The sequence below is a fragment of the Callorhinchus milii genome, unplaced genomic scaffold, assembly GCF_018977255.1.
Source record: "Callorhinchus milii isolate IMCB2004 unplaced genomic scaffold, IMCB_Cmil_1.0 Scaffold6, whole genome shotgun sequence".
Lineage (NCBI taxonomy): Eukaryota > Metazoa > Chordata > Chondrichthyes > Chimaeriformes > Callorhinchidae > Callorhinchus > Callorhinchus milii.
Window position 1 is genome coordinate 26,527,560 of NW_024704747.1, and position 19,822 is coordinate 26,547,381.

At 36.4% G+C, this 19,822-nt stretch overlaps 1 protein-coding gene across 1 annotated transcript in view; it reads left to right on the top strand.

Annotated features, from left to right (window-relative positions):
• The window catches only part of LOC103176578 (dynein axonemal heavy chain 11-like), a 91,469-nt gene extending 71,723 nt beyond the window's left edge, over nucleotides 1-19,746 (top strand). Inside the window, exons 65-82 of the mRNA XM_007890210.2 lie at nucleotides 589-711; nucleotides 816-1,020; nucleotides 4,655-4,819; nucleotides 5,578-5,718; nucleotides 5,821-5,991; nucleotides 6,251-6,373; nucleotides 6,954-7,147; nucleotides 7,693-7,841; nucleotides 8,100-8,227; nucleotides 8,752-8,979; nucleotides 9,777-9,968; nucleotides 11,950-12,069; nucleotides 13,452-13,694; nucleotides 14,282-14,464; nucleotides 15,102-15,217; nucleotides 18,550-18,662; nucleotides 19,003-19,143; nucleotides 19,325-19,746. Of these exons, the coding sequence (XP_007888401.2) occupies nucleotides 589-711; nucleotides 816-1,020; nucleotides 4,655-4,819; nucleotides 5,578-5,718; nucleotides 5,821-5,991; nucleotides 6,251-6,373; nucleotides 6,954-7,147; nucleotides 7,693-7,841; nucleotides 8,100-8,227; nucleotides 8,752-8,979; nucleotides 9,777-9,968; nucleotides 11,950-12,069; nucleotides 13,452-13,694; nucleotides 14,282-14,464; nucleotides 15,102-15,217; nucleotides 18,550-18,662; nucleotides 19,003-19,143; nucleotides 19,325-19,572 (2,983 nt within the window). The 3' untranslated portion in view covers nucleotides 19,573-19,746. The remainder of the gene's footprint in view (nucleotides 1-588; nucleotides 712-815; nucleotides 1,021-4,654; nucleotides 4,820-5,577; nucleotides 5,719-5,820; nucleotides 5,992-6,250; nucleotides 6,374-6,953; nucleotides 7,148-7,692; nucleotides 7,842-8,099; nucleotides 8,228-8,751; nucleotides 8,980-9,776; nucleotides 9,969-11,949; nucleotides 12,070-13,451; nucleotides 13,695-14,281; nucleotides 14,465-15,101; nucleotides 15,218-18,549; nucleotides 18,663-19,002; nucleotides 19,144-19,324) is intronic.
• Nucleotides 19,747-19,822: the final 76 nt, after the last annotated feature.

The window sequence follows — 19,822 nt, forward strand, 5'->3', positions numbered from 1 at the left end:
GGGAAAAAATTTTATAAATTCATAGTATACAATTAATTTTAATATTTATCTGCTTACCTTATGTTGCAAACCCACATAGGAACATAGCTATGCTAATGCGTAGCAAATCCAAATTAAGATTCTAATAATAATCATCCTTGCATTTGATATAGGCCCTCATCACGTCTTCGAGACGTCTCAAAGCGCTTCACAGAATATAGTGTAACGTGTAGTAACAGTGTATTTTGTAGGCGAAAAGCGGCAGCCAATTGCGCACAGCAGTGTCCCACAAACAGTCGTGGATTGAAGTGACCAATCTATTATTGTTTGTTTTCTTGAGGGTTTATTATCAGGCCTGTGTGCGGAGTAAGGAAACTTGCCCAAGGTTTCACCCTGCCGGGAATCAAACCCAAGTCTCGAGGCGAGGCGAGCGCTCTAACCACTGAGACACCCATGCTAACGTTACCCATGATAACCTCATTTTAAAACAGAATACTATATCTGATACTCCACTGTTTTCATTGATTCTTATAATTCAGAGTTCTTTTAACTACGCAGTTTGCTATGTTTAATTCATTCATAATCTTTAAATGCTTCTATCTCCTCTAGGTATCTGGATGTTATGGAACAAGCCCTTGTTATGGGAAATCCTGTTTTAATAGAGAATATAGAAGAGACAATTGATCCTGTGCTTGATCCATTACTTGGTAGACACACTATTAAGAAAGGAAGGTAAAATTAGCTTGACATGTTAATAATTCTGAAAATACACGAGTTTGCGTGCCATATTTGGATAATCTAAACATAGAATTGTAACATTCATTTTATATTCCTAGGTATATAAGAATTGGAGATAAAGAATGTATGTTCCACCCCAATTTCCGCCTAATTCTACATACAAAGCTGGCTAGCCCCCACTACAAGCCTGAAATACAGGCACAGACGACACTGATTAACTTTACTGTCACCCGCGATGGCTTGGAAGACCAGCTACTAGCAGAAGTGGTGGACCTTGAAAGACCTGATCTAGAGCAGTTGAAGGTATTCTCTTTGCCCCTCTTTTCTCAACAGCATTTCAAAACACCAAGGGTCTACCCAACATGCTGACCGATATTTTTTTCTCTTTCAAATCCTGATTGATTATTTTTTTTATTTCAGATTTTTAGCATGTCCTTACCTGTATTTTGTGTTCTTTCCTCTCTATAAATATCTTATCATCTGTAATTTGTTTTAAAAACTTTACATACTATAATTTATTCCAAAGAATGAACTGATTTCTGCTAAAACACAAGATAAATCCAAACTTTTTGTTCTTTAATACCATTGGAAATTGCATAATTTGATTAGACATTGATCAATTATCGATACCGCCTACGTCTGTTTCTAAGAATGGTATTATTTCCTGACATATGAACATTAAGATCTCTTAGGTGTGCTTATGGTTCAAACTGAAAAGTTGCCATTAAGAGCATAAATCTCAAGTGCCACCTATTGAACTTCTTTCATTATGCGAATAGTTGGTATGTAGTCATGTGTATTTTACCAATCGTTCCAGTAACCATACAAAAGGAGTTTTTTTTTGGCAGTGTTTTGCATTGAATATGATGAAAATTCGAGTGAACTAGTGAAAGCATATTACCATGCAGTTAGGCACTGTACTTTACTCGGATTTCGTATGATAGACGTAACTGTATTCATTTTATCTGCTGAAATTCCTTAATCTCTATTAACTGGAATTGATGTATCCAGTAGATAACGTGCTAAAATTAGTCAATGAAAGAATTGAAAGGTAGAAAAAACAAATGGTATATTAAAAATGCATAATGGTAACACAGACTTGCTTTTTGAAATAAGTGTTTTTTTACAAACAGTCGGAGTCTTTAATTTGAAAAGACTTTATTAGATGAGACATCATATGGTGATTGGAATTACTAGCTCATCCGATCCTTGGTATACTGAGCTTTGAGAGATCAGGGGATTTAGTAAGGATTGAAGAAATGGTTCTTAAATGCATGGTTACAACTGAATACTCCATACGCACCTTCTATAATTTCTTATTAAGATGCATATTTAAATTCTGGTACATTAATCAGATAATAATTGTTTCTCACTTTTACCCACTTTTGCTTTTAACATGTGTGTCTTGTTTTGCCGGTCATGGATGATAGCACGAGTTTTCAGTGATGTAAGGAGACTTAAGCAGTGTACGCCGCAAACTAAAATGTAAATGAATTAAATCCTGTGGTTAATTTAAATTGTGTCAGAAATCAGCAGAAAATAATAACATTATAAAGTAATAAAGATGCAAAAAAATACATTAATAAATACTCAAACACTTAATACACTCCATATTGGTCTGCCTTGGAGTATGTAGGGACACTGTACAATTATGTCTTTATAGACCACATTCATATTAAATAACACAAAAATTCAGCCAGAAACTGGACTCCTCATTTGTTTTTCTCAATATAATCCATGTTTTTACTGATATTTTTGCTGCAGGGCACAATTAGACCTTTGTAAGTAACGTAATACTTCTTTATTGACTGTATATTTTGTTTCGCTCACAAAACATACAGTCAATTCATTTTACAGTATATTCTGTGAAGCACTTTGAGATGTCTCAAAGATGTGATAAGGCGCTGTATCAAATGCAAGTATTATTATTATATTCCAGGTAACTTAAGGAGGGCTGTCTCCCCATCTTTTCTGAGGCCATTTATTTTTCTTGCACCATTTTGGTACTCTAGAAAGTGATGTTTCTTGAGTTTGCGAACTTACTTTTGTATGGTTGGTGGGGTGTGGGTGGATAACACTATTTTAGGCTTGGGAAAATAATTCAGATAGTCAGAAAATGACTAATTTAAACTTATTTCAGTAAGTATGTGTGTTGCTAATGCATAATTAATAATAAAAATTATTAATGAGTTAGTTGCTAGAAGGTTTAATGCTGTCTTTTGGAGAAAAGTATATCTGTGATAAATTATCTATGTGAGGTGTTCAACCTGATCAAAGCTAATGAGTTGGAGAGTTCCGGCTTTTGTTAAATGGGAACTAAATGGGGTGCTCATTACTGTCTTCAGAGAATTACAAACTTCTTTCACATTGTTACATTAATGCTGCAATTGAAATGTGATTATGGAGAATGCCTTTAATTTTAGAGAAGTCAACTTTTTATCCGAAAGGTCTGCTATCTATCTTATTGTTTTTGAAAAATACAGAAGTTAAATTATGGCCTTGGTCACGGAGAATTGGATATCACAATCAGAGCGCAATGGCTCAACTCCCCCTGTGGAATAAGTAGCAGAAAATAATTACTAGAATAGGTAACAGTAGGGGGAAGAGGGAATACTCTGTTTAGTTTGACAGCAGAATTGGGAAGACGGTAACACAAGCTAATGATGGTGCAAGATGAAAGTAAAGGACTTTTACCCAAGTAACAAAATAATTATCCGGTTCCTCCAGAGTAGCAAACAATAAAGTTGGTATTTTTTTACTGGCACGGAATAGTTGGGCCGAATAGCCTGTTTCCATATCGGACCTTTATGCAACCTCCCACAACTGTCTCAGGAAAAGTACTGCTCTTTCCCAACATAGAATCCACACCACTCAGGACAGTTTGGGAAGGGGAACACAAAAGAAAAATTGTCGCAGTCAAGTGGGAATTTTTTTTAACTGGCTTCAAATAGTGACCTTGGTCCTGACTACATAACTAACTGACCAATAAAAGCAAGACATTGATATCTCAGTAATTATAATAATAATAATCCTTGCATTTGATATAGCGCTTTTCACATTTTCTAGACATCTCAAAGCACTTCACAGAATATACTGTAAAGTGAATTGATTGTATATTTCGTGGGTGAAATTAAGTACGATACAACACAACAACAAAATTACATTTGTATAGCGCCTTTCACATCGGGAGGACAACCCAAGGTGCTAGAAAGACGGAGTTAATTAATTGCAGACGCCAGTAATTAGAATAAAAATATTTTTCAGGTTCATTTTTTGGGTCCAAATACTTTGAAATGAAAGGAGAGCAAATCATGGGGTGATGTAGCTTTAAAATATAGCAGTATATATAAAATATATAAATGTCACTTCTTGCAACCAGATATTAACTGAAATATGCTTCTTAGATGTGTAATAAAATGCGGCTGCAGTCAGTTAATCACACTAATATCACAGTGTGGTAAAATACCACTAAAATGTATGCATAACCAAAGATGAGTTGCAGTAACTTCTGAAATCCCTTTAGCTCTATGTACGTCGCTTGTGAAAATGAGTCTATGTAGAATCTTAAAATTGGAATAGTATTTTGAGTGATTTTGAATAGAAACAACAGAGAAAATGAAGTGTTTTCTTATACCTGTTCCTTCAAAGGTTGCATAGAGTACTTGCCATCTCAATGAAAACATTTTCTTTGCCTGTATTTATGTGTTTTGTGTGTATTGGCCTTGCAACAAACGCAAAGGTCGTTCGGTACTCAAATGGTTATTGCAACGAAAGTACGATAGCAAAGCATTTAGTTACTACAATAAATCTGGAGCGGCTAGACTGCATTCCTGTCATTTGTTTACCCACTGCTGAGATGAAAATGGTTGCATTGCTAGCCTGTTTATTAGAAACAGCATCAAAGAACCGCACTTTAATTACTGAGCATTTTTGTTAGTCTGAACTTACCAAGCAACAAAATGATTTCAAAATTGAGCTGAAGCTTCTGGAGGACGAGTTGCTCACACGACTCTCGGCAGCAGAGAGCAACTTCTTGGGAGACACGTTACTGGTGGAAAAGCTCGAGACCACAAAGCTCACGGCAGCTGAAATAGAGCTGAAGGTATTACATATGCGATACATTCTTTAGTGTCGTATTGTTGCAAGCATATCCCCAGCAAAACATGAGTACCCCTTTTCTTTTAATGCCGCTTAGAAGTGAATCATATATGTACGTAGTTTATCCATCCACACACTCATTCTTCCACATTCACCTCATATTGTAGCAGATATTTATTATTATATTCTGTAATTTGCATCCTGCCGAGTGATCTTTCTCCATGGGAATAGTCAGCCATCATGGCTCTTGTCTTGATGCTGATGCAGGTTATATTAAATCTAAAGATCTTGTCAACATACACATACATTTAGTTTTCTGCTTGTCTGTTAAGAACCTTCCCCAGTGTTGGCTTAATTTGCAATCTCTAGAATTCAGATGCTATTATTGACAATCAGTTACAATACCTTCCCCTATTACAATGTACATTTGGCTCACGGTTTGTTAATACCTAAAGCCACTGTATGTGTACGGCAGCAAAGTTCGTGAAAGATGTTTTATATTGCGAGCCTAGAATTGCAAATGTAACAGTTGCGCAGAGCATTGCCACATCTGATCAATATATTTCGCATGGAAAATATTTATAGAAAATGATTATTTTTGCAGCATTTCTTACAAAGCGCTACAGAACTGCACGGCACAATTTGCTCGATGTATAAAACTTACCTAACGTATAAAACGTACCCAACGTATTTTTGTTCACGTGGGCATTTCAGTATCACGTCGAACTTTTTATATTTTTTTTACATTTGATTTCTCTATAGGTTCTTGAAGCCAAAGTTAATGAAGTAAAAATCAATGAAGCTCGTGAGCACTATCGCGCTGTGGCTGCTCGAGCATCGCTGCTCTACTTCATCATGAGTGACCTCAACAAGATCAACCCTATGTACCAGTTCTCACTGAAGGTTCCTGTTCACTTACACAATGGTTTTTCTATCGATGTATATTTTTGCTCTTTTTTTTAAAAAAAGGTACTTTGAACAAATAGCGATTTATTTCATTTTTAGGCGTACGGTGTTGTGTTTCACAAAGTGGTGCAGCAAGCCAAAACATCTGCTGATGTGAGGATGAGGGTAACTAACCTAATTGATGAGATAACATACTCAACATTTGTTTACATTAGTCGTGGGTTGTTTGAGAGGGATAAACTTACCTTTACAGCTCAGATGGCTTTCCAGGTATGTTGAATTAATCTGTTACCCATTGATATTGTACTGATTACTATCTGCGGTCTAATCTTGCAAATCAGATTTGTTTTCATGCTCATGAATATCTGTTGCTATGTGTTTGGCTTTGATATTTTGTTCATTTCACATATACAAAACATTAGCAGAAATCTTAAGATTGCGCCGCATGTTGGCAACGGTGATAAAGAAATATTAAATATCAATTCAATTCAAAATTGTGACACAAAATATCTCATTTTTAATTGTTTAGATCTTACTTCTGAACAAGGAAATAGATGTTCGTGAACTTGATTTTTTGCTAAGATTTAATATTGACCATAATTACAATAGTCCTGTGGACTTCCTGTCAAACACAGTGTGGAGTGCAGTAAAGGTAAGCAGACTGAATATATTGGTAAAGCATAGCAACTGTAAATGATTTATGAACAGTTGTTAAATTATGACATCGATATTTCATATATTTATTCCAGCTTGTTTATCTTCTTTGAGTTGCCAAATAGTTATCGTGTCTTCTTTTTAAAAAAATCCCTTTCATTATTCAATTATTTGGTAAAAATAAACATTTTAAGGATCGTCAAGAACTTTTCAAAATTGCTAATTAGTATACATATATATTAACATTCGGGATTATATGAAAAAATTCATTTCAGAAATCGCAAACAATGCATTTTTGGACGTTTGTTTAAAAAAAATGTAGCACGTTAAATTTCATCTATTTCTAACCGTGACTGTAAATTTGAGAGATCATAAGTCTTCTCCGAGAGCTAATAAATCTATTTACTTCAGTCAATAAATTTTTTAAAAATGGAGTAAGTACAGATCATAAAAGTTCCAGAAACCATCTATTGGACTCGTGGTGATTCAAAAGAGGTAAGAAACTACCAATAAATTGGGAATTTAAGTGTTACTCAGTAATTACACAGATTTATTATTTTTTACTGTTCCCTCCTCAGACAATGAGCTTCACGGATGAATTCCGTGGACTGGACAGGGATATTGAAGGTTCGGCTAAACCCTGGAAGAAAGTGGTTGAATCGGAGTGTCCGGAGAAAGAAAAGTTCCCTCAAGAATGGAAAAACAAAAGCTCTCTACAGAAGCTGATTATGATGCGAGCTTTGCGACCAGATCGCGTTACATACGCAGTCAGGTGTTGCAATCCCACTTGTAAAATGCTGTTTAAATGAGCGCTCTCAACACCATCGTCATTCCACAAAATAATTATCTTTCTAAAAGGAGGTTGGCGGGCAGGTATTGATCATAGAATAAGTGGCATTCAGGAATATGAATTAATATTTTTGAATAGCTTTATAAGTCACTTCAATATAAAACAACTGTTCATAAGCATTTGGCTTTCCATGATCGTATATTACACACAGTAGTCTTTATGATTTATTATTTGTTTGTGCAAGTGTAGCTGTGAATGGAGGCCTAGAGCATTAAGTCTCCCAAAAGTCATAGATAAAAGGACCACACATTAACCCGGGACACATAATTAGCGTTGCTGATTTAAATAAACTCGACTGAATTTACAGGCCTTGAAATTTATAGCATTGCCGCAATTGCTTTCGAGCCTCGATCAATAGAATCATAGAATGTTAAAAAGCTCAGAAACAGGCCATTGGACCAGCAAGTCTGTGTTATTGCCTTTCTCCACATCATCACGACCGAGTCTAACAGATTCTACTCTGACAGAAAATTTGTGGAGGAGAAGCTTGGGACAAAATACACAGAAGGACGTCAGACAGAGTTTGGGAAATCATTTAAGGAAAGTAGTCCAGCATCTCCCATTTTCTTCATTCTCTCTCCTGGGGTTGATCCACTGAAAGATGTGGAGACATTAGGTAAGTATATTACAGGAGCAAACGTGGAATTTTAATATCATCAGTTATTTTGTAAAGATTTCAGCGAATCACGACATATTTCTTTTGTTCCGGTAAAAGTCAATTGCAAGTGTGCGTGTGTTAAAAACAAATGATGATCTTAATCTTGACCTAATACATGATCTGAATAATATGAAAGGATATTATCACATTGGAATACAGTAATATTAGAAATTTAGAAATCTCAGACTTGCTGATTTCTGAATTCCGTTAACACAGGGAAAAAGCTCGGCTTCACCATAGACTCGGGGAAACTTCACAATGTCTCACTGGGGCAGGGTCAAGAGACTGTAGCTGAACAAGCTGTGGCCAAGGCCTCAGAAGATGGACATTGGGTTATCCTGCAGGCAAGTTCAACTCCTCGGTCAATGCAATTATTGCACCGTGATACATATTCTCTCTTCTAAGAATACACCTTATTACGAGACTCTGACAGAATCGTGGAGCGTAAATAACATTACAACAATAAATAAATATATATATATTAGTTCAAACTTTAATTTTTGATGTACGTTATTGAAAAATATACCCTTCTACTTGTTCTTGGACTGAATGAAAACACATACACACACACACATGTATATATACACACAACGTATGTTATATCTATATGCACTATATATATATATATATACTACAATCATTAGAGCAACAAGTATATGATTTAAAAATATGTATACTACAATCATTAGAGCAACAAGTATATGATTTAAAAATATGTAATTGTTAAATTGGGGGGTTGCCGAGAAAGAAATGTGTGCAGTATCTGAGATGCCATCAGCTGTTATAAAATTAAACAGCAATATGTGATTTTTGGGGGGATATGAAATACCTCATGCCAAAAAAAATATATTTTTTAAATACCTTTCAGAATATTCACTTAGTGGCTAAGTGGCTCAGTGCTTTAGAGCAGCTGCTCGAGACGTCCAGTGAAGGAAGCCATCCAGACTATCGTGTATTCATGAGTGTGGAACCGGCTCCAACCCATGAAGAGCACATCATTCCACAAGGAATCCTTGAAAACTCAGTTAAAATTACCAACGAACCACCAACTGGTATGCTGGCTAATCTTCATGCAGCTTTGGATAATTTTGATCAGGTACGGTTGATAATCATTTCAATATTTCTCCAGACCGTAAGCAGTGATTTGCAATTAAAAATGTTACATTGCAGAGGCTGAATCAATCGGGGATTGGGGACAAGGACTTGTTTCAGACAGACCACTAAATCATGTCATTAAATAGATCTGCCTAGCATTTTTGGTGCAGGTTTGAGCTGTGCTGGAGGGGAAAGAAGGTCCTTGCAATTATGTTTTTTTTTAATGTTTGGGGTTTTTTTTTGCTGTATTTTGAGGTTTTATGTTTTAGATTTGAGTCCTTTTTAACCCTTCATCGGTACACTGTTTTTTTTACTGAAAACCTTTTCCATATGTCTCTAAATTATTTCAAATCAGTGCAATTTTGGTATTTGGAATTGTGTAAATGTTTGAGGATGACCCAGTCAAATTACTATTAAAAGAATACGTCATCCTTAATTTTGCCCTTGGTACAAATCTGCTTATCTGATTGAAATGATGTAGATTTACATATCTGATCAAAAAGAGCCCAAAAATTGCTGAGCTGGTTATTTTTCAATAAACAAATATGCTTCTCTGCTGTCAGTTTAAATTTTTACGAGGGAGAAAGAAATATGCAGTCCAGAAAATATACAGTCAATTCACTTTGTCTCGAAGACATAATAAGGCGCTATATCAAAAGCAAGGATAATTACTATTATTATATAAAGTCAATTTTTTTTTTAAAAATTGATCCTTAACTTTTTTTCAAAATGGAAATGTGAATTTGAGCAGAATTAGAACAGTCTTAGTAAGTTAATTCTCTGTGCCTTTCACCCCAGGATATTCTGGATCGATGTTCTCGTGAGCACGAGTTTAAGACGATATTGTTTTCGCTCTGCTATTTTCATGCCTGTGTTGCTGAGCGCCGAAAATTTGGATCTCAAGGCTGGAATCGAAAGTATCCTTTTAATACCGGAGATTTGACAATCTCAGTCAATGTTTTATACAATTACTTGGAAGCTAATGCTCAGGTAACTTTCGAGACCTATTATGTTATAATTCGACAGAAGAGTTTCACCCAATTAGTGTCGGAGGAATTTGTCCATGAGACTTGACTTCTTCCTGAAGAGTATAACTAACATAGGATAAGATATTTTTACCTAAAATCTTTTCGTATATAATTTTAAACCGTTCAGTGGTGCTGTCTCGCTCCTGCTGTGATCTGTAGATTCTAATCTTAGTAATCTTGTAGATTGTAATCACACACTGATATACTTTATAAGGGAATCCATTTACTCTTTATTCCTTCTCTCATATTTACAGGACAGCCAGTGCTATCGTAATTCGAAGTATTGTTTTGCTCGCATATTACTTTGGAAAATTTTGAATCATCTTCCTTTCGCTTTGGAAAGGAAGATGTTCACGTTTTGGACTCGAGTGTTTTTTTCCTAACAAAATGGTGTTGCCTATCAGATTTCGAATTTACATTTTAATATCTATTTGCATTTCTATTCATCAAACTCCTCGAATGTTGATCTGTTTTTCAGAAAAGAAGTATTAGCGACCTGATAAGTCAGTGTTAGTATTTTATAGAATTGTGTTTCCTTGAGCAAGTCACTGGTAGCCATTGGTGAGAATGTTGTTTCTTCGCTGTTAACATTTTTTGTTAAATTCCTTATAAACTATATGCAGCCGTGCATGAATTAACTTTACTTCATTGATGGTGCATTATACCTAATGGCTAGGGCTCAAATATTATGATTAAACCATTAGGATATGGATGAAAGAACAGGCAGTACTGTACTATGATACTGCGAGCAGACATGTCACCATTATTCTCTAACAGTGATCCAATACTATTACTGAACTGCCAGCCCTCCCTGATTTCTCGATTGCAGTAGTTATGTCTCAGCTGATGGATTACACTCTGTGTTGTACCAGGTGACATTTCCATTCTCCGCAGTCAGTCTGATAACTGAGACTTGAAATGGGTGAAATAGAAACAGATTGGCATTTTGAATACACATCCACCAAGGCCTGGGAAAACACCTTTTGCCTTGCAACAGGAAATTTGGCTACCAGCGATGAAAGATATACTTTACCGTTTGATGTGGACACCGACTCCAGTTTGGGACTGGAGTTTTAAAAGATGTTTAGTTAAATTATGCTAAAGATTGATCATCAAAACAAATTTAAAATGTTCTGTTGTAGGTTGGTGATAGAATGAGCTTGACCGCCCTGTTACAAAGACAAATTAAACAATGTATAATGCAAAAGTACAGGATGTACTAATGTTGTACAATGTACTAAATCTACATACTATTACTAAATGCCATTTTTTTCTCAGCATCTCCTTTGCTAAAGGCATTTTGATTCCTTTTTCTGTTCTGTTAGGATAGTGTTTGTCCCTCTAGGTCCTCATCCAAATGGCCACAATGCAAGTATGAACCTTGCCAGTTATCTATCGTGAGGGTGACAACAGAGTTGAGTACAAATGCAGAATCCTGGCTTATATTTTTCCTGGCTAGCCCAGGGCCACTGAGGTCAATTACAGCATCCTTACTGTAGCCCAGGCTGAGATCAGTAAATTCAGCACAGAGTGAGGGCATTGAACCAGGAATATCCTGGTCTGTATGGCACAGCGAGGGGATAAAAATCCTTCAGCCATTGGAAAGATGCTAAAGTTGCTTTTATGACTGAAATGCCGTAACACTGTGTTCATAATGTGTGAAAGAAAATCAATAATAGATCATCAATGGCGAACTATTATATTCATTCCATGGATGATTTATCTTAAATGCATTGCATAACAGAGCCACTTATTCACAGCTCTCTGTTCAGTCCAAAAATTAATTTGAGTTAGTAACAAAGGGTGTGTGTGTGTGTGTGTGTGTATTTAAAAACAAATAGCTACTAAAAATGTGATCATTTCAGAAGAATCTGCAACTGAATCCAAATGAATTGGGAAACACATTATTATAAAACAGAGTACATTCATTCATGTGGCTTTAGGTGCCTTGGGAAGACCTTCGTTATCTGTTTGGTGAAATCATGTATGGGGGGCACATTACTGACGACTGGGACAGAAGGCTGTGTCAAACCTATCTGGAAGAGTACATGCAACCAAGCCAGGTATTTTATTTGGGGTGACTTGATTTTGAGCTACAGATTCTTTCAGATTCTCATGTGTTATTGGACTTGGAGCTCCACCTACTGATCAACTCTGTATGGTTGTCCAATGCGGAATAGAATCGGGGTTTGTTTTTAAATCACTGCTTAGCTACAAATTGTCTACTCACTATTAAACTTTCCTTAGTTTCGTCCATGATGTGAATAATAAATAGTTTAGTTTAGTTGCTCTCGATCATTTAGTATAGCCTTTCTTCACAAGATTACAAGATGGTTCGGGTAAAGAAGGCCCATCTGAGCAAATCCTCAGATCTTCCCGTTCTATTACAAAGAAAAATCAAACTTTTTTTTTAATCAAACGAATCCAATGTCCTGGTCTTCATCGCCCTGCCTGAGTAACCGGTTCCAGGTGTTGAATACATTTGTGTAAAAAAAATACTCATTGATGACTGACCTAAACTTGTCCTAACAGCACAAACACATCTCCTCTTGTCCTGTCATGTTGGTGTATCTGAAAGTACTGTTTCTTTTACTGTATCTGAAAGTATTGCTTTGTCTCGAAATGTATTTTAGTGATATGATTGTTTCGCATCAAGATGAAGATCATGTGAAAGAATGTGGCAGCATGTTTAGATATAGGTATACAGGGTGGTGCCTGTGATTCCACATACATGTCCATTGGTTCACACAAGAAGGAAGCAGGAGGAAGAAAAATGGAAGGTCCTTTAACATAGATCTCTCTTTTGCCTCCTAGTGGCTAATTACATATACCATTTGGGGAACGGTGTTTTTTTCCCCCGCTCTCTTGTCTGAAAGTGGTCAGTCATTTCTAAATAATAATAATAATAATAATCCTTGCATTTGATATAGCGCTTTTCACAAAGCGCTTCACAGAACACACTGTAAAGTGAAATGACTGTATATTTGTGGGCGAACGCGGCAGCCAATTGCGCACAGCAATGTCCCACAAACAGTCGTAGATCGAAAATGACCAATTTCTTGTTGTTTTTGGTTTTGGAGGGATTATTATTAGTCTCTGTGTGGAGTAAGGAAACTTGCCCAAGGTTTCGCCCTCTGCCTGGAATTGAACTCAGGTCTCTCGCTTGCAAAGCGAGTGCTCTAACCACTGAGCTACAGGCCTCTAAATGAGATGCAAAAGATTAGCTGATTGACATCTTTGGTGTTGTGCTGTGAACAGTATTAAAACTTTGTATGCAAATTTAATTAAAAAAAAAACTTTTTCTTTGGTGAGAGCATTTATTCATAAAGTTAATGCAAATTCGATTTTTCTAAGACTGCAAAAGAATGTTTTTCAGATGCTTAAGAATTCCAGTAAATCAAGTGACGTGTGCGGTTTCTTCCTTATTTCACTTTATCATTGTTAGTTTGAAAGAAAAATGGCTTTAGCTCCTGGTTTTGTGGTCCCATCAAACCTGGATTACAACGGTTACCACCAGTATATTGATGAGATGTTGCCACCAGAGAGCCCGACCAACTATGGCCTCCACCCAAATGCTGACATTGAATTCCTGACAGTAACGTCAGACAGTCTTCTCCATACCTTGTTGGAAATGCAACCCAGAGACTCCGCAATTGGTGAAGGAACAACACAGACTGTTGAAGAAAAGGTCAGAACATTTTAATGTGTCTCTTCATACGAACAAACCCAATTCTTTTTAGACTAGTTGCTCGTATTATAGTCTCCTAAATTTTCCATAATGAAAGCAAAATATAAAATGATCAGCTGCTGCCCACTGGTGTGAACAACACACAGAATACTGCATCATATTTAATTGGTCTTTTATTCATGACAGAATGCAGACATTGTATCAATATAAAACTAAACAGAATTTTCATCCTTAAACAACGAAAAATAAGTTAACTCACTGATTGAAAAATATAACCCAAATGAGCTGGAGTTTATTCCAGAATGGAACTTTTATATTCCATGATTCTTTAAAGAATTAAAATGTTTATTTTGAAGCATATTAAACCATCTTTGTTCGAGGTGAATACAAAACAAATAAGATTTTTTAAAATGCTGGTACTTTTAACAAAGTTACTCCAAAATACCCGTACCTTTATCAAAATTACCTTTATGCTGTTTCTGTTGCTGCACATTAAACACATCCAGTAATCAATTTACAGTACTTTTTATGGTGTTTTAGCGCTCTGCGTGAGGGGTGCTATATAAATGCAAGTTGTTGTTTTAAAGGTTAAAACTGTCTTGGATGATATACTAGAAAAACTACCAGAGGAGTATAATATGGCAGATATAACATCTAGAAATGCAGAACGCTCCCCATATATTCTAGTCTGTTTCCAAGAATGTGAAAGAATGAATATCCTCATACAAGAAATGAAACATTCACTGAAGGAACTTGATTTGGGACTGAAGGTAAGACTTATCCCAAATTTGATCCATGATAGCGTGCAGCATAATTCAGTTTTATTAATGTTATTCCATAATCCATTTGAATAATGCTAATGAAAATGTTTGGTTTTGTACATTTATGTAATTTTATTTTAAATATTTCGATGTTGAGAGGTTTCTGACGTACGTGGGAAAGGAGCATTTCAAAAGTTACAGAGATAAAACATCAGTGCTATAAGGATTAGATTATTTCCTCCTAGTTCATACCTAATTATGCCTATTACGCCTAATAATAATCCCTCCAAAACCAAAACAATAATAAATTGGTCATTTTCAATCTACGACTGTTTGTGGGACATTGCTGTGCGCAATTGGCTGCCGCGTTCGCCCACAAATATACAATCAATTATTATTATTATTAATTGGAACTGATCTTGCTGTTTATGAAAACTATACACTTGTATTCATATTTTTATATTGTGAATTAACTTTAATTAGACTGTGAACAAGAATGCTTAATTTTCTACCATTGATAGCTGATGAAAAAGAACAGTCCTGGCAAACACTGCAGTTCCCTGTAAAGAACTACGTTATTTATCGTATCGTCTCATCACCACCTCCTTTAAGCTACAAACGATGCATTTCTGCTTGCTTTTGTCAGGGTGAGTTGGCAATTTCCTCTGAGATGGAGCTACTACAAACAGCACTTTTCTTTGATAATGTTCCTGACACCTGGACTAAGCTGGCATATCCATCAACACACAGTCTAGCACAGTGGTAAGTAGCATGTCGAGACACAAACAGCTTGTGCGTGGCACGCTGTCTGTCAAAGTGCCACGAGAATTGCTTAGTATTTCTTGTATGGAAATCAGTTTGGCTTGGCCCTCTATTGGATTTTTCCATGTGATTTTTCTCTCCCCCCACCCCCCACCACCCACCTCTCCCCAGTACAACAGTGTTTTGATGTACCTATTATGCATCACACCGATCTGTTAGTCACAAACCATTCGGTATCTACTTGCATAATGTGTAACGAGTCTCTTGAGACCAGTATGGTATGAGAAGTGCAAGCAAGAATCATGTTTAATAGTCGTCATAACAGCAAATGTCTTATCCAGTCTAAATGAAGACTTTGAGTACTCATGTGCATGACAGCATGCAGTACAGCAACATTTATTCCACTAAATAATAACCGGGAAATTACACAGTGTAACCTTCATCTCATTTCTTTACCAATATTTTATAGTCTTTATAAGAAGACAATCGTTCTCCTGTTTATCTATAATACTCAATCATATAGTCATCCTATCACGGACTTGAGTGAGAAAATAATTAGTTAGAGCAGTCTAATCTGTTTCTTCAATCTTTTGAAATCCAGTACCTGATTTTATCCCTCACATTTTGCACATGAGGCATCATGTGAAGTCAAATTATATTTAATTCTCTCATAAAATGATCCTTTTTTGTTGTGTTGTGCTACATAAGAAATGGTTCAAAATCTACTTTTAAATGCATTTCAAAATCAAGAGTGTATCACTCAAGACCTTTTTGCCTTGGAAATCGTCACACTGATACTTGGTCAATCACACTTTACTGTAAAGTGTAGCAACTATATTTTTTTATAGGTGAACGCAGCAGCCAATTTTTTCACACAGCATTGTCCCATAATCCCATAACAACATGAAATTGCATTTATATAGCGCCTTTCATGTCTGTAAAACATCCCAAGGCGCTGGACAATCGAGGGTTTGAACCTGAGCTGGGGATTAAATTCTTGAGGGGTGGGAGCCAATGTCTCCATTGTTAAAAAAAAATCTCCAAATAACTTAGACAATTGGTTTACAATATACAATCTGTTTCTCTGAATCACCAGGTATAACTTGAGCCAATTTTGATCATTCAGGGTTCAATCCTTCTCAAGAAGAAGATGGCATTTCACACTGTAAATACATGTGCCTAATTCTATTACTCCTATTAATTAGTAATTTAGTAATTAGTCCTTACTATTGATATAGTGCCTTAAAATACAATATAACTATCTTTTAACCTATCAGTACATAAACCTTATGCAGTTATACCAGGAAAAGTAGAATGGGGTTGTTTCTTATATCAAATCCGTCTGAACTCGCTTTCACAAATATGACGTTGAGTGTGTTTAAAAATCCCTGCCTTTAAAAATCTGAAAACCTCTTCAGCTGTGCCTTCAATCATCTTCAAATTCCTACTGTCTTGTGTCCACCACATCCGTACAGCACTGCGAGACACCGTGGCTCTATATGAATGGCTCTATATAAATACAAGCTGTTACTAATCTACACCTTTCAGTTGTGTTCAAATTTGTTTTAAACTATCAACCCAAAAATACTTGTCCATACAAATTCCTATCTATCAAAAGGGCTCTGTCAAAATTTGCGTAGTTCATGTCCTAATTCCAATGGAGAGATTAACGGTCGAGTAAAGTCATCAGTTCCTGTACAGGAAGGGATTAAGGAGGGTGGGTGGAGATGATTGGACTCTAGTCCAGACTTGTAGACCAGCACCAACAATCCTCTTTCATTGCTACAACAAACTTTGTCCCATTTGTCCATATTATATACTGTGAACCTCTCCCTCCTGCACCATTAACGCCCAAGATTTATTGAAGTCCTAATTCCAAGATGACACTAGGGATACCGAATGGTCCACCTCAGAAGTTAGCTTTTGAGAATGGGGAGGATTTTCCTTCCCGCCATTTCACATAAAGTCTTTGACAAGTAGCTTGTTCACATTGGTACACTGGCTGATCCATACGTTGAAGCAATCATTGTGCATTGTGCATACTTTTCCTTCAACCATCCTTCCCATTTAGGGGGGAGGAAGTGGGAAGTGTTGCCCATTCTTTAAGCAGCACGCTCTGATCTAGGGTAGGTAAGAATCCTCAATTCCAGGGTTCATTAAGCTACTCTTTAAGTACATGCAACATATCATGTTCACGGTGGTGACCCCTGTTAATAAGATGTTTAATTTGCATAAAAAATGTACTGTACTCCAGCAGGTCTCTTATGAAAATGTGACTCATTGTGTCACAATATTGTGGGTAGTGGACATTGAAATATTTCCTGATGTTTTAAGTAGTACTATTTGTAAAACTGGGCACTGGTGAATCCACTTGATACTGTATCATCCCCCATCACACTCTTAGCCATGTGAAACAGATAGGTTCATTAAAAGATCATCTTGCTAGCAGTGTGGGTGAAAAGGTATGATTCTGCATGACAGATTTACATTAGTGCCCTTGGGCTTAATGATGGCTTAGAAGTGTAATTGTAAAGAACTTGAATTTCTATATTCTCTTATCATGTCAAAGCCCTTCACTGCTTAATTACTAGCAAGTGTGGTAACTTTGCCACCCAACATGACCACCATTTGCACTAGTAACATCCCATAAACATCTCGGAAGTAAAAAATGATCCATTAATCTGGAGGATTGCTGGCCAAGGACTGCAGAAGAAACTCCCTTCTCTTTGTCAAAGTCTTCAGTGTTTTTTTTGAGCCAAATCAGGTAGATAGGACCTTAATTTTAACGTTTCACCCAGATGACAGCACCTTCACAATGCAGTGGTTTTGCACGTACTGCACAATGGTTTATCACTAGAATATTTGTGGGTCTGTGAATGTTGATTCCGCATTAGCTCCACTCATCACCACAGGTCCTATTGTCGATAATAATAATGCTTGCATTTAATATAGTGCATTATCACATAATTGAGATGTCTCAAAGCATGTCACAGAATGTACTGTAAAGTGGATTGACGTGGGCAAAATAATGTGTATAAATCAGTGAATCAGAAATAGAAATTAGCTACAGAACTAATTGAAAACCTCCGTTATCAGATTTCTATAGCAGCATTCTGTCAAGTCCTCTGTTGAATGAAAAATACTGAATGAACTCACCTTGTGCTGGTTAATAATCGGGTGAGTCACGTAACTGGGAACTTCCATACCCATGGGGCTTTTTTTTCCGGCTGTTAATTGTACTTTCACAACAGAGCCCAAATGCGAGTGGTCTGAGTGCAAGTCCGTGGCATTCTACTGTTGAATTAATTTTATACTCTTTTGCATTTATGAAGGTATGGGGATCTTCTGCTGCGTTGCCATGAACTTGATATCTGGACACAGGATCTATCCCTCCCAAATGTGGTCTGGTTATCAGGGTTTTTCAATCCGCAGTCTTTTCTCACAGGTAAATACCACGCTAGTACCAAACATCTTACTGTGTGTGTATTACTTCTCTCTCCCCACCCCCTCAACCACCCCATTAATTAGTTTCATTATTAATCATTTATTTCTTAACATTTTAGTTCAATGCAGATGACCAAATGCATCTCGGAAATGCTTGTATGAGGTTTGTTCTATTGTGCAATTACAGTAATAGATTTTCCTCAAATGCAAGGAAACACGAAATGATTTAGTAATTAATGTGGTCAATTATTTTCCTGTATGGTCTGCTCACCCCTACCAATATTCATAATTCATTCATGGTCATTATTATGGACATCTTAAAATTCTAAATTTCGTTTCAGCTGTAATGCAAAGTTTAGCACGGAAAAACGAATGGCCTTTGGATAAGATGCACCTGATAGTAGATGTTACCAAAAAACTGAAGGAGGAATTTGCCCAGCCAGCCAGAGAGGGCACTTATATTTATGGACTCCACATGGCAGGTACAAGAAAAAAGCAGCCCTTATTCATATTAGCTCAACATGGAGCAATGTTCATTAGTGCGTGGAGGACTTTTACAATCTGTTTTATGCCTTTTAAGTAGAATAAATACAGCTAAGAATATATACATTCAGGTACTTGGTTTGAGTGATTTAACTTTGCCCCTTACTGTTTCACTCACAGGAGCACGATGGGACATCCACGCAGGACACATTACAGAGGCCCAGTTGAAAGAACTGACACCAGTAATGCCGGTTGTCTTTGTGAAAGCAATCCCCAACGACAGGCAGGAAATGAGGAATATTTACGAGTGTCCTGTTTACAAGACAAAACTTAGAGGCCCGACCTACGTGTGGACTTTCAATCTGAAAACCAAAGAGAGGCCCGCAAAATGGATTATTGCTGGTGTTGCTTTGCTATTGAATGTGTGAAAACAGAATTATACATCTTATGACCGGCCTTTTTTTTCCAGCATTAAACATGTTTGTAGGAAACTTAGGAGGAAGGGTAGTAATTTCACATAAATCAAAGAAATTTAGGAGAAATATTTTTTAGGAACCTACCCAAAAGTTCTTTCTAAAACACACACAAAGTATTTTATCATGGTGACACAATGAAGTACTACTGAACAATTCAAAATTATAGGCAAATACTTTGCAATTGTCATGCTGTGGGATTATG